This window comes from Silene latifolia, chromosome 7 (assembly GCF_048544455.1).
Source record: "Silene latifolia isolate original U9 population chromosome 7, ASM4854445v1, whole genome shotgun sequence".
Taxonomy (NCBI): Eukaryota; Viridiplantae; Streptophyta; class Magnoliopsida; order Caryophyllales; family Caryophyllaceae; genus Silene; species Silene latifolia.
The window spans coordinates 77,377,924-77,392,712 of record NC_133532.1 but is presented as its reverse complement, the minus strand read 5'-3'; the positions used below and the strand labels follow the sequence as shown (position 1 = coordinate 77,392,712).

The window sequence follows — 14,789 nt, the reverse complement described above, 5'->3', positions numbered from 1 at the left end:
AAACGAATTTTCAAAAATTCGTTATGAGTTCGTTATTTGTGGGCCCATCTTTGGTGCGCCTCTTCCCCGATGCCATTTTATCTTTTTTGGTCCGTTTGACGATTATTCTTCGCTCAGACTCGCGTTTCTAAGCCAACTGCAGACTATCATACATTATTTATCGCTTCCAAGACCTTGTTTGTCACAACGAGCAAGTATTCCCCGACAGGTGTTTCGACACGCCTTCATTATATTTCCCCCAGCGAGAGTAAGCGGATAGACAATCCCTCTCGAGACATGGAGATAAGTTCCTGATAAGGTTTTCCCAACGAGAGTTCACGACATACAATCGTCCTTCTCGAGTTCTTCTGAAATTTGTTTGAAGACGACCCAAGCAGATTTCTCCCAACAACTCCCGCCTGTGTCCTGCTACTCACGATATTTCTTGTTTCCCCGCGGAGTGCGATAAAGGTGTCGTTCTCCATAAGTTCCCAGACCGGTAGAGTTCTTACACTCAAGCCTTAGTTACCCCTCAGGTTGAAATGATATTTAGGGCCTCCTTCCCGTTGATGCTTTCCTTTGGGATCCCACACCCTAGCACAATCCTTATATATCTTTTAGGTCTTACCCTTAGCTCTTACGCTTACCCTTAGCTCCTATCCACCTCCGGAAGCATCTCGAGAAAGAAGTCTCAGGTATGATTTCTTCTTATGGTTGGCGAGCCTCCTTACGTAGTCTAATGGACTTTAAACGACCCTCCCCGATAGTCGACAGACTCTAAAATCTTCTCGACGACAGGTCCTTGGCTCAGACCCCTTGAGCCGCCTCGCGTCGCCATAGTCGTCAGGTTGTAATCTTCGATTGACCTGATGGCTATACTTTGACTTTCGCCTTGTCCAAGCCTCAGTCAAAGTGGGGGCTCTGTAGATACCTCATTCCTGCACCTCCCGCAAACTACCCGGTGATTATTGGGCCGCATGTTTGGTACGCGGAACGATTTGTGACAGTTCGTAAGTTTATCGTCAAGTGATTGCTCAAACACTGATGTCTACCTATTAGTTGTCATCTACGCACCGATACGGTCGTTTTGACAGTAATTAGAGTACATTTGGAGTCCGGACCTAAAACCGTCTTCATTTTCTGATAACCGTTAAATCCCGAGTCAGAATGTTCTGGAATGTTCCGGATATTTATATTCCATATTTCACAATATTTTAGTCTTTGGTAAAGTATTTCCCGTAATATTCACACAAAATATTAAGGAAAATAAGATTATCCCGCTATTCCATAAATTAAACACGGAAATCTTTCTTCCGCAGGAAGAAACCACTTTGGAACAGACGCGCAAGAGTCTGCGCGCCCTTCCAAGAGACGCAATTTAGCGATCGCGCGCTCTTCCCAGGTCCATTTCTGCGTATTTTTCGTATCTTTTCATATCTTTTCGAGATTCGCTTCCAAAGTTTCTCCGAAAACCCTATTCCTTCACGTGATTAGTATAAATAGGAGCCTTCGCTCCTCATATCTCTCACGCGAGTGTCCGCCCTTCTCTTCTCCCTTTTCATTCTAGACCACGTTCTTACTTTTTGGCGTCTACGTGCTTGAACATTCGACCACATAAGCTCGGATCCTTCTGAGTACCAGCCTCGTTTGCATGACCGACCAATTTGACCAACTCCACCATAATCAACTTAACTAATCTTAATCATTTTCCTCTTACGAGGGCACTTTCGTTACATTCGAGTCAAGCATCACTAATCATAAACTTAGTTCATCTCGTTTCGTCAAACATGTAAGTCTGAGGGTGTAAATCCCTATTTTATTATCGTTATTTACTTTTTGTATCATTAATGTAAGATTTATGTCGAAAGTTCTTCTTAAAACCGATTTATAAAACCATGTTTAAACACCTTTTTACGGATTATCAGAAGACAGACGTCGAGAAAGGACGCAGCAACTGCTGCGCCTCTTCGAAGGGACGCAACACCTGTTGCGCCTCTTCGTGAGGTTGCCGCAGTTCCTGCTTCCTTTCTTCTTCCTTCGTCCTCTGTCAATTCTTTGTTTTTTGCTTGTTTTCGTTTGTTCTTCAATTCTTGACATAATAGCATAATAATTTCACATGTACATTGTTCATCATCATTAATACATATAATTCATCATTAATTCTCGACTTAAATCCCTTATAATCCAATATTTGCGGGTTTTCATCATTAACATCAATCCGGGTTGTAGAGATTCGATTCATCCATATTGAGTCTCTGGAATTCGATCTTTGGTATATTTCCGTCTGTCTATTGTCGTATCCGTCATTAATTCGCCATTAATTCGTTATATTTCCCCTATTTAGTTAACCGATGTCACTAATCAATCTTTCATTCATGTAATTAATTCGTTTGCTTTCGTTTCATCCATGTTTTATCGTTTTTATGACTCATTAGCATGTAATTAACCTATTAATCACTTTCATCGGAGTCGAATATCATAATCAATCATTAAATTCACCCACGAATATTAACGATTTGCAGTTCCGGCCTCTTCCAGAGGGCGCAGCTCTGCTGCGCCTGTTCCAGGCTGGCTTCTGTCTCTGAACTTCCGTTCTCCTTTGACCTAGTTTAATTAGTTTACGTATTTAATTAACTATTACTCGTATTATCGCCTAATTCTTGTTCGTTAATTCGTTTGTTTATTCTTTCTCAAATTATCCGTTTTGAAAGTATTTTCGACATAAATCATTGAATCCGATGTAATCATTGTAATTTTCATTATTGTATTTATTGTATTTCTTTTATTGTACCATTTGTATGCCTTCACATGAAATTGAACTTAAATTCCTACTTTGACATTCATTGTTTGCTAATTAATTGTTCACCGACTTAGTTAATTTCTCACATGTTAGGATTAAAACTTGGATGTTGCATTGCATGCATATAATCGACGATATATCGAGTACGAATAATTTCTCTAATCATTAGTAGAGGCCGCTATCGAGGCGGGCGGGATTAGGTGTTCGATCAAAAGAGCTTCCTAATACGTACCCTCACTCCTTACTCCAGATCTCTGTGAACATCCGTGTTCATTGGCATCCACGAGAGTCATTCTAGACATAGAATGCTAAGGGTAACGAGTTCTTAGTGTTCATGTCACTACTTTGTGTCTTGACATGGCACGAGGTATTCGAACGGTTTCCAATTTTCCACAATAAATTGGTGGCGACTCCACAAATGCAAACGCTTGTTCTCCTCCCAAGCGCCCCTGTGGGCCCGCGTCCACAACTAGTCTAGACATGTTTACCATATTAGATTGCGGGCACATTGTTATAAGTTGAGGATAGTTGAGTGTTCATTCACAAAATTGTCCTTTCACATATAAAAGAGTTTGAGTGCCCCGTGAGAGTCCATAAGTCAAAAGATCATACAAGAGCTTAATGGTTCATTCAAAGTTTTCCATGCTACGCCGTCGTGTAAATCTCATCCATGTTTTGCTCTATTCCTTGCCCATGTTATTTCGGGTTTCTAAATCATTATGCTTAGCTTGTTTGGGATATTGCAATTGATGAGATTTGGTTTCTTGCTTGGGGACAAGCAATGGTTTAGCTTGGGGGAGTTTGATATGTCCATTTTATATATACTTTTACCCCTCATTTTAGCTCGGTTTCTATTGTTTATCATACTTTAATTAGTATATTTTTGAGCTAATTTTGTGTTCTAGGTGTATTGTTGTGTTTGTTACGTTTTTGTAGGAATCTAAGCATTTAGAGGTTTTTTCCTATCATTTTGTACACCAAGTCCACTTAGTTAAACAAGACCAAGTGTTGGACTAAGCATGGAGTATTGGAATGGGTTTTGCATGAAGAAATTGGTGGATCAATATGTTTAATTCAAATATTGTCAAAAGCAAAGTCAAGCCCAACTCAAAGTCCAAGTCAAAGAGAAAAGAATAGGATTTCAAGCTACCTAGGATGCCAAGGGATTAGGTTTTTAACCGGGTGATTAATCGCACAATTAATCACCAACATAGGATTCTCCAAGTAATTAAGAGGAGGATTAAGGCAAACAACCAGGAATCCCACGTCCCCGATCGGGGTTGCATGCTTCTTGGTGATTTACGTTTCACCTCCCTCTCCTATAAATAGGACAAGCATTTCAAGGCTTAGGCATCACATTTTTTATCTCGTATTCTACATCTCATATACTTACAATAAGCCTTAAGCATTATATTTTCTCTCAATAGTTTTTCATATTAGTTTTACAATATTGTTAAGCTTGTAGTTCTCAAACAATTAGTCCTTAATATATTTCAAGCATTTGGTTATAATTTACTTCTTCCTTACAAGTTCTTCTCTATTAAGGTATTCTTATTTCTAGTTTGTAATTTTACATTTCTATTTTAGTTTACACATAATTTATAATTAAAGTACTTTATTTAGATTACATTAGCATTATTTCTTTTACATGTTATATCAACTAGTCTATATAAATCATACAACCATGTTTAGCATTTCTTACAACATAGTTTGCAATTTACATTCTAATATGAGTAGCTAAATTTCCTAGTCTAAGGGCTAGGGGAGCCATGCAAAATCAAGTGTATAGCATGTTAAAATAGGTTGATAATAATATTGTTCATATTGCTTCTATCACATGCTTGTGCCATAATGTTTAATCTTTGTTTAAGGCCTTATTCAATTGATTAAGTTTGTTCATTCGTCTAAAGTCGAGAGGCACGGAATTGAATTAGACTAAGCATGTATAGTAGGACGACCTAGTCATAGACGAGAGTTTCTCTAGGATCCGGTCTATGGTTGACACTAATGCCGTAAGGTGGGTGTCTCTAAGCCTAAGCAATTGACAATGTTTTTAATACCAAGTTTAACATAATTATATACTTACCTTTGCATGTGTGACCCGACCCCCTTAGACTCCTTTCTATTATATAATTTACACCATAATTTTCATTAGTCATCAAACCAACAACAAACAAACAAAACGAAATCGACCTTGATAAGAATCTTCCCATAGCATTTCACAACGTAATTCCCGTTTTCTTGTGTTCGACCCCTATTGCTACATTAATTTGTTGTTTAGGGTAATTATCTTTGCATAGGTACACGATAAGCCTATCAGCCTTCAATCTCACATCTTTCATAGGACACTTCTTGTTGAACCATGGCATGAACCGTTTGCTGCTTTTCCAAAGACTCAGATGTCTTTAATTCGGCTATTTAAGAAATTAGGGCCTCTAGCTGTGCCGCAACGACATTATCTGATTCACCCCCTCTCTTACTACCCCTGGGGTTACCATACTCAACAGTGTGAGTTAGAGATGACAATGCGGGCCGGGCTAAGGCAGGCGGCACGGGCACGACACGAGTCCGGCACGGGCATGACACGACACAGATGAATAATACTGAAGGCACGGGCACGACACGAACGGGTTGGAGGCGGGCCACGACTGCGTTTTTTGCAAATTCCCATGCCCAGGCACGACACGGCTCAAGCACGGAGGGTCTGGCATGAACCACGCACGGTCCGAGATTTAGCCCGTTTCTTAATTATTTAATTTTATTCCTTTCTTTAATATTGTTTTTTAATTATATAATTAAATCTAGTACATTAAAAATACAAATAATCAACTAATAAGACATTAAGTACATCAATATTTAATAAAATATAAATTTAAATCATTAATATTCGTTATTTATATAAATAAAAAAAGTATTTAGAAAAAAAAATACTAAGGCTATTGAGCCGGCCCACATGCCAGACACGATTAGCCCATGGGCCAGGCAAGGCCCAAGCACGAAACTGGGCGTGCCAGGAGCGGGCCGCGACGGGAGTTTGGGTGAGTGGGTCAGGTACGACACGACACGACCAGCCCAATATCTGTGCCTCGGCTGGGCCATTTTTGGGGAAAGGCACGATGGGCCGGCACGCGGGCCGACCCAGTACGACCCAATGCCAACTCTAGTGTGAGTAGTTATCTGATCGATCATCTTCCAAGCAGTATCATCATTGGTATTATCCTGAAATTTCCCATTAGCTGAAGAATCAAGTAAAGCTCGATGATCATCATCTTCCAAGCAGTATCATCATTGGTATTTTATTTTTGACTTTCAACTACCTTTCATTTCTTCTTTTTGCAAAAGACTACCAGAATTCCACTTCCGGCGAATAAAGTCAAATTTCCGGTGTTGACTTCCTCTTTTCTCCCATTTTCGCACATATAACCCAATTTTCTCCATTTGTTCACCCTACAAAATGTGAAAAAAACTCCTCTCTATGCCCAACACCTTATCAAAAGTCTCTTCCATCTCAATCTCCCTTACCATCCCCGTCGTAAAATCACCTTTACTGCCACCTTCAACTACGTCTTTACATTTCGACAACCTTAGCTTGTAGACTACTCACGATTCATCAACCTAATGTCCATGAGTCCATCTCAGACATATTAAAGTACCCTCTTTTCTCTTCATGGCGAAGATGGTGGGTATAAGAAAACTAGTGAGATAGTAGACAAGTAATCTTAAGAGTGAATACATGATTATTTTCGAATAGTTAACACTGGGCGACTTTGTTTGCCCATAATAAAATCATTATTGCTCAAGAAGTATTTACCATGTTCTTATAAATTTCCATGGTGGTTTGTTTGACGAATTAGGATTTTGATTCGGGTAAGAGATGGACAAATTGAGGTGATTAATGTTGGGTTTAATCAATATTTATCATCAATTAGGTTTACGAAGTAAAACAATAAATTTAACATGAAAATGACGACTCAACGTCGGAGAGTTGACTTTTTTAGTCGGAACTCGGAAGTGGAATCCTGGTAGTATTTTGCAAAAAGAAGAAATGAAAGGTACTTGAAATCTAAAAATAAAATGAGATATAGTTGTTCACAAATGACCCTGAATAAAAGATAGTTTCTAACAAAAAAACCCATATAAAAATGAAGGGATTAATATACAGGAATGACACCAGAGAGGGCAATTGTGACCCCTCATACTTGATAGAAATTGGTATTGAAATTTTTTGACCCGATTTAAACTATTATTACATGGTCGTCAATCGAACTTATCGAACACTTAGCAACCGTCACCCGACCAATTGTCCGACCAAACCCAATCCGGCCCCCAAATGTACATGACTCGAATCTATCCGACATCATATAAATCCGAACCCGTAACACAACTCGACTCGGCCCACCCGATGCCAACTCAAGTTTTGGGGGAGATTTGAGAAGAAACGGGGCTTATTCCATAAACCACCTCTGAGTTTGATGTATCATGTATGGATTAATGGGCCTATCCGTGACAGCGAAAAACCTAGCCCATAAAAGAAGGTGGAATATAAATACAGGGTCTCAACACACAGAGAACACCATTTCCTCGTTAGTGTCTAGGGTTTATCTTCGCCGCACAGCCAACAAGAGCAGCAGCAGAAGAAGTAGAAGTAAGGAATCATGGGTCGTATGCACAGCCGCGGTAAGGGGATGTCAGCCTCAGCCCTACCTTACAAGCGTAGTCCACCTGCTTGGCTGAAGACCACATCTCCTGATGTAATCTACTTTCCTCTCTTTCTCTACCGACTTTATTCTTTTTGTTTGAAATAATATTAAATTGTGTTGAATATGTTGTGTAGGTTGAAGATAACATATGTAAGTTTGCGAAAAAGGGTTTGACTCCATCTCAGATTGGTGTGATTCTTAGGGATTCACATGGTATTGCTCAGGTCAAGAGTGTTACTGGTAGCAAGGTCCTTCGTATCCTCAAGGCTCACGGTATCCATTTCTTTATTCATTTATTTGCTGGATTCATTTATCAACATTACGTTTGCTGTTATGCGTTTCAATGGCATGCCGTTTCTTGGAAATGTTTGGTAGCTTGATCCGAGTTGTCTTTTTTCATTCTAGCTCATTCTTCTGCTGTTTCTGTGTATCTTAAGTTGTCCTCAATGTCAATATGAAATGTTGCACATGATGTTTGCATATTTACAGATCAGATAGAAAATGTTAAGCGTTTTGTGGTAGGTGTTTACATATTTACAGATGATAGGATGAACTTATATCCGTGTTTCTAGACTGTCAACTAAATCAACACACACAAACTACTTAAATTATGTTTAATGCATCAACTTTTTTGCGACTGTACACCCCCTACCTACCATGAGAGATTACATAAATGGAATACCAGTTATAGTTATTGCCACTTGCTGGAATGTATAAAAACTCGCAATGCTATTTAGCCTGAATTTTGGACAGTGTAAGTCTTTTCTTGTAATGTGGCTTGTCCGCATGTATTCCCTAGTTGCTTATTTTTAGACGATTGAACCTTTTCCTTATGTCGGAGGTGAAGGAACAATTAATTTGGGAGAAAAATCGTACAGTTGAAATGATTCTACTTGTTCCTTGGCTTTAGCATTTAACATACACGTATGTGAGATGTTTAGCAAACTGGCATTGGAATTCATCGTGGAGTACCTCTTACCTTCATTTCCTATCTGACTGATACTTAATATGCTTTTTTGTTTTTTTTTTTTTTGTTTTTTTCTTACATTTAACATATGCATATGGATTCTGATTCTTGTGATCAAGTAATCTGCAACAACTAAATATGCAATTAGTTTGATTGTTAAGACAGTCAACATGTAATTGCCTATTTTGGGAACAGCTTGTTTTGTGGAATGGAATGTGCATTGTGTGAGTTGTTTCTCTAGTGAATTTATTAAATTTTGAGGTTAGTTTGAAATATGCCTTGCGTGTGTCAATAGGACTTGCTCCTGAAATCCCCGAGGATCTGTACCATCTGATCAAAAAGGCAGTTGCCATCCGTAAGCACTTGGAGAGGAACAGGAAGGATAAGGACTCAAAGTTTAGGCTCATTTTGGTTGAGAGCAGGATTCACAGGCTTGCTCGCTATTACAAGAAGACCAAGAAGCTCCCTCCTGTCTGGAAATAGTTAGTTTCTGTCCCCTGTTTTGACTGATTAAACTTTTGTTTTCTGTGTTTTACAATTCGTCTTTCATCTTTAACTGACAAAATGCAATCTATTTTCCTGCAGCGAGTCAACCACCGCAAGTACCCTTGTCGCTTGAATGTGCTTTTTTTTGCTTAGGACAACTGAGGCTTGAAGGTGATGCTTTCTTGAAGCTGTTAAAAGGAGTGCTTGTTTTCTTTTGTATGGACTGTAGCTTACGACTTTAATCCTGTTCTAGTTATGACACTCCTTGTTTCCAAAGAGATGTATGATTTGCTTGCATTTCTTGACCAGATTTTTGCGTCCATTTGATATATTCCGTTTACTATTATGTCTGCCCGTCTTAGAATATATTTTGCTACTGATGGTCAACCTAAATGATAAATTAGGGGTTTAGTTGTTGTGGTTGGCCTGCATTTCTTTTTTGTTGCATTTTTAAAAAGCATAAATAAGTTGTTAGGTACTTGCACCTTGCAATGGAGCTTGAAAACGCTCTACTTCTAGAATTTCCTTGTTGATGCATCAGAACATTGAAACCAATTTGATTAAGGACAATCATCTACTTGTTCCTGAGTAGGCCGGCTTGATCTCTTGCAAGTTTATTCTTTACGCTGCTTGATTGACTTAACATATAGGCACAATTTTGTCTATACAACAACGCTTTTTTATATTTTCCTTCATTAAATTAAATTTTCAGCATAAATATAAGATTTTTGAGTGATACACAATCTCTGTTTTTTGAGATTGCCTACACCTGTTTTTTTGGTTATTATTACCTCCTATTTTAAGCTTTATGTGCTCAGTATTTCCTCTATTTTCTACCTTATTACGGAGTAATAGAGAAATGATGTTAATAAATTTTGGTCTTTGTTTGCTCGTTTATTGTCGTCCTATCTGATGTAGGCCGAGGTTCTGTAAATATAAGCTGTTTAATACAAACGAGTTAGTATCAAGTGCAAATGTACAACTTAGTTGGACGGTGACAGTTTACTATTTGTTGGAATACATTTGAACCTTGAATTTAAGCTTAACAATCGGCATTCACAACTTAACCCACAATTAAAACAACTGCCTTACACATTACCAAAGATTATAAGCTAGGGGATATCAACGAGATTTAAGAGATACAGCAGAGAGAACAACGAGGAACATAAACAAGAGAGCAGCCACGAAAGAAGCAACTACAGCACCACTTGATCTCTGGCAAAAATTTCCAAATTGCTGGCATATTGCTATCCAGTTTGTGTTGCTGTTTCCTTTGTGGGCCAAATACACTATTGCTGCTGCCGCTGCTGCTGCTGATGTGGTCAAGGTTGCTGCTATCTGCCAGACGAAAAATTCAGGGGTTCAATTACATTTGTGGCTCATGTTATTCATTTAGTTTCAATACTATCACGTTGTTATTAGTAACCTAGTGACTTGATATTATTGAAGTTAGATAGAAACTGAGAAGCGAAAACTTGAAACTTACAGCGTCAAAAGTAACAAGAACAAGTCTTGGGGCCTTGGCTAAAGGCCTGGCTATTGTGACAATGGAGAATGGGATTGACAGTACAACATATGTGGCTGCTACTGCATTACCTATCACGAAGTACCTGCAAACAACCCGCTTTTGTAACAAACTAAGTGTATGGTCTTGAAAAGTGTTAAAATGTTGTCGGAGAAAAGCACATACATGCATTCTCGAGAAATTTCAATATGATAACACAGGGTTTATAAATGAACGAACATACGTGAAAGTAGGAAGATCATAGTATCTAGCTTGAAACTGGAAGAATTGGGTGAAGAAAGGGAGAGTTTGATTAGTGGTTCCCATGGCGACCGAGGCTGCAAGAAGAGCTGCAAGAGCGATCAACCTTATCACTAAATCAATGACGGCTATTCCCCGGTTCACAGAACCACCACTACTACCACTATCATGATGTGCCTCCCTCGCAACCTTTCCAATAAAAGGAGTTTCCATAATGGGAGTTTTTCCCTTGGTGTTGCGCTTCTCGCTTGTCTCACCTTCTACCTCAAGGGATGAGTAGTGCTGCTGTTCCTGTTCCTCTGCAAGCTTCACCATTTTCAAGGACTTGAAGAGATAAAGTGAGAAGAGTATGAAGAGCGAACAAGTTGGAGAAGCTTGTAAGAGAGAAAAGATGATTACAAGTGTTGTGAAAATGGTGATTGTTGCAGGAGACATTATATAGGATGATATGGGAGGACTTGGAATGTGGTATCGATGTAGGGTCTTTATTTTTGGTTTATTTCATGCATATAGGATTGGTTATGGTGGAGTTGGCGCTAATTAAGAACTAATCCTATTTAATTAGTAGTTCGTAAAGTATGAGGATCAATGGCTAAATGGGTAGTTAAGCTTACGTTTGGATATTTGTTTAAAGTCATTAAGACGAAACCAGCCTTAAAAGAATGTGGGAGTGAAATGATGGATTGGGTTATCTGATTTTATGTACATCGGCTAGTAAGTTTGTTGAGTAGGTTGACCCTGTTTACTGTAGCATGGTCTTTGTTACAAACTTACGTGGTACTCTGTTGGCATAATGTGCTTTTTGTTGTGAAATAAAGGGAAAAAAGAAAATTATAGAGAGAAAGAATGAGAGATAAAACTGTATTCTTATTCTATTAAGAAGGGTATATATATACAATGAGATGAAGTTTTCATAAGATAATATATTCTTAACTTATTCTAATATATGGGAATCCATATAATAATATTTCATAACACCCCCTGAATGTCCATTATTGAAGAAAATGTCTCGTTAAAAACCTTCCTACAAAAATCCCGTGGGAAAAATGCTAGTGAAGGAAAAGAGTACACTAATCTCCAAACACGCATAATAATAGCTGCCTCGTTAAAACCTTTTCATGAAAATCCCAATGGGACAAAACCATTAATAAGGAAAAAGAGCACAACGCGTGTCTACCCTCCCTGATGACTACATAACCTGATAAATCTTGAAATGATCCATGATTTGACATAACTTCTCGAGTGTTGAAATATAATTCTTCTTAGTTGACAACTTGATATCTTTAATTAGTAGAAATTTTGATAACTTCAATCATCATATACTTCATCGGAACTCACAATCTGGATATGATCATTTCATAATAACTCTTGAATCTTCATTTCAAATAATACCTCCATAGTTATGAGGAGTTTCTCTCCAATATATGACATAGCATTATATGCTCAAAATAATTGTTATCACAACAATAATGACAATCATGACTATAACGTAACAATGCGCGTATAGTGCTACCTCGTTAAAAACCTTGCTAGGAAAAACCTATTAGGACAAAAAACCTAGTCGAAGGGAAAAAGAGTGTAGCTATCATTCCTCAATTCCTTGTCTTAAGTGGCGTGGTATAAAACTTTGTCGTCTAAGTCAACTAACCAAAATAATATTTATAACTAAACAAACTACTCTTAGTAGAGTGGTAAGTAAAGGTCGGATCCCAAAGGACGGGTATTGAATTAAGTTATCAGTTGTAGAAAGCTATCTCTTAGGGTGTCACGAATTGAGTTGAGATTGAGGTATCAAGCTACACTACTTTAGCAATGAAATGTAAAGAAATGAAAGTATAACAAGCAAGTAAAGTAAGGGTTTGTAAACAGTAGATTAAGGCACTAGGGTGTCATAGGTTCATAGGGGATTCATGGTGGTGATCATACAAACATGTTTTCATAGTTGCAAACAATTATTGTTGTAGAGGAACCGAGTTAGTTTATGTCTTACGGTTCATAGGAAGATTTTGGTCCCGAAGCCGAGTCGTCTAGACTGTACAACACCTACAAGTCGACTTACTTTCTTCCTATTCACTTCTATGCATGGTCTAACAAGACTCGAGTTAGTTTATATCTTACAAGTCTTGTTGAATAGATAAGAGATGTGCAAAATGCAAGGTTTCATAGTCTAGCATTTTATCAAGCATAACATGTGCATAGGTTAACACTACAACAAGCAAGCAATCTTATGATAACATATTAGATTAAGTATGGATCTACCCCCATGTTATAGTTCCCCTAATCCCCCATTAACCCTAGCTAGGAGACTACTCACTCATGACTATGGTAAACATGCTAATGAAGGTGTCAATCATATTAGCAAAGTTAAACATGGTAAATGAGTAAAGTAATAATTAGACAAGGGTAAAATGGATTATACCAATTTGAGGATGATCCAAATAATAAGCAAAGAATAATGGAAAAACACTTGATGAATGATGAAGAGTTGTCAAGTATTCAATAAACCCAAATAATCTTCAAATTACCCAACTAAAACTAAGAACACTTGAAGGATTAAAGAGGAATTAAGATTTGATTAATATTGGATTAAGAGATTAGAACTTGATTAATAATATATAAACTTGATTAATACTAAATTCTAACTTGGTTAACTTGCTCCTTAATCCCCTAACACAATGAAATATTTATACTAAGTACAAGTATTAGGGTAACTAAGGGCTTAAATAACGATTAAGTCTCTAAGAAGATGATTAGTGCTTTGCAAGTCCTAGAGAGAGCCGTCCGGATTGTCATATGGTGAGACGCCCGGATCAGGTCTTTAGACCCCGATCTGGACTCGTGACGCCCGAATTGCCGTTTGAGACGCCCAGATCAGGGATTGAGACGCCCGGATCTTCGACAAGCTCTTCTTCTTCTTCTTTGAGTGCCTAAGGATATGTGGGGATCGTTCGCAGGTCGTTGGGGTCTTCATCATTGCCTATTTTACTTCATTTATTCACTTAGGTCTTTAGTAATGGTCTCCTCTTTGATGCTTAGTCATTAGATGCGCTCCATTTAGCTTTACTTTGCTGCATAAATGCAAGGCTAGCCATCCTCTCCTACCAAGGATACAAAACCTCAAAGAATATGCAAAGTAGGGAACTAAAGATAAGAAACGACCCTAAATAGCACTAGAAAGCATAGGAACGAGGCTAGTTCGAGGACTAAATGTGCACAAATATGAGTCACATCAAATATCCCCAAACCGAACCTTTGCTCGTCCCGAGTAAAGAGGCGACTAAAACTATGACCCTTATTAATACTACTAGCCGATGTGAGACAATTAGCCGGTCTCACTCCGCCCCTTCAACTCACAACAAGACATCCATGAGGTAAGATGCCTTCTTGCAAGGTAAGGTGGGGCTTGCCAAAATGGCGATGCATCCTAGCAATTAAGCACACAAGATCAAATAAAGGATGTATCTACAAAAAGAATAGCCACATTCCTCATCTAAGTGGCGGAAATAATCTAAAAGGGAAGCAATCTAAGGGTATACATTCCATTGTAGATATTATTTCTCCAAGTTACTAAGTCTAAATGGATATCAACAAATCACCTCCAAGTTGTGTCAAACTAGGGTACCTTTGTCCACAATCGCTAAATGCTTTCGTCAAAAGTAGACTCCTTATGGTGTTAGAAACACTGTAGGATCGTAGAATTCTCCCTCTTGCCTAGACAAGAAGAAAGGTCGTCCCCTCTCCACCATGCAACAAAGAAAAGATCATCAATGGATAAGGGATCAAAATGCTTTGAGTTTTTCATCGATAGTTTACTTTTGTTTTGTTTCCCCCCAATTTCTTGTGATATTTGACTTTTGAGAACATTTCTTTGCCACTTTTGATGTTTGGCAATTTTGGTACTTGGCAATTTCTTTTGCATTCTTTTTTAACATTTTTAAAGTAACCCCATTTTGTAGCAATGATACTTTTATTGAAGCATAGGAGTCTATTTTTACTCCTGTTTTCATTGATGCAATTTTTTTGCAAACTTTTTGATTTTCATTTTGGTGTTTTGAACTCAAATTGAAGTTTTTGTGCCCATTCCCTTTTGTA

The 14,789-nt window shown here is 38.1% G+C and overlaps 2 protein-coding genes across 2 annotated transcripts; one reads left to right on the top strand and one right to left on the bottom strand.

Annotated features, from left to right (window-relative positions):
- The first annotated feature begins 7,349 nt into the window (after positions 1 to 7,349).
- LOC141592306 (small ribosomal subunit protein uS15y) lies at positions 7,350 to 9,278 on the top strand. The gene is made up of 4 exons (XM_074412916.1): positions 7,350 to 7,530; positions 7,614 to 7,752; positions 8,742 to 8,928; positions 9,032 to 9,278. The coding sequence occupies exons 1-4, from the start codon at positions 7,435 to 7,437 to the stop codon at positions 9,063 to 9,065; spliced, it is 456 nt and encodes a 151-aa protein (XP_074269017.1). The 5' UTR covers positions 7,350 to 7,434; the 3' UTR covers positions 9,066 to 9,278.
- Positions 9,279 to 9,866: 588 nt separating this feature from the next.
- Positions 9,867 to 11,221, bottom strand: LOC141591148 (casparian strip membrane protein 1-like). The gene is made up of 3 exons (XM_074411555.1): positions 10,681 to 11,221; positions 10,419 to 10,542; positions 9,867 to 10,270 (listed from the first exon to the last, which is right to left on the bottom strand). Exons 1-3 carry the CDS (start codon positions 11,130 to 11,132, stop codon positions 10,055 to 10,057), a joined length of 792 nt encoding a protein of 263 aa, XP_074267656.1. The 5' UTR covers positions 11,133 to 11,221; the 3' UTR covers positions 9,867 to 10,054.
- Positions 11,222 to 14,789: the final 3,568 nt, after the last annotated feature.

Excerpts from the sequence above, each read along its gene's own strand:
- LOC141592306 (XM_074412916.1), top strand. The coding sequence starts at position 7,435 with ATGGGTCGTATGCACAGCCGCGGTAAGGGGATGTCAGCCTCAGCCCTA. Across the intron at positions 7,531-7,613 it reads TGAAGACCACATCTCCTGAT|GTTGAAGATAACATATGTAA; the intron begins GTAATCTACTTT and ends TATGTTGTGTAG. Across the intron at positions 7,753-8,741 it reads TCGTATCCTCAAGGCTCACG|GACTTGCTCCTGAAATCCCC; the intron begins GTATCCATTTCT and ends GTGTGTCAATAG.
- LOC141591148 (XM_074411555.1), bottom strand. The coding sequence starts at position 11,132 with ATGTCTCCTGCAACAATCACCATTTTCACAACACTTGTAATCATCTTT. Across the intron at positions 10,543-10,680 it reads TATGATCTTCCTACTTTCAC|GTACTTCGTGATAGGTAATG; the intron begins GTATGTTCGTTC and ends GGTTGTTTGCAG. Across the intron at positions 10,271-10,418 it reads TTCTTGTTACTTTTGACGCT|ATAGCAGCAACCTTGACCAC; the intron begins GTAAGTTTCAAG and ends TTCGTCTGGCAG.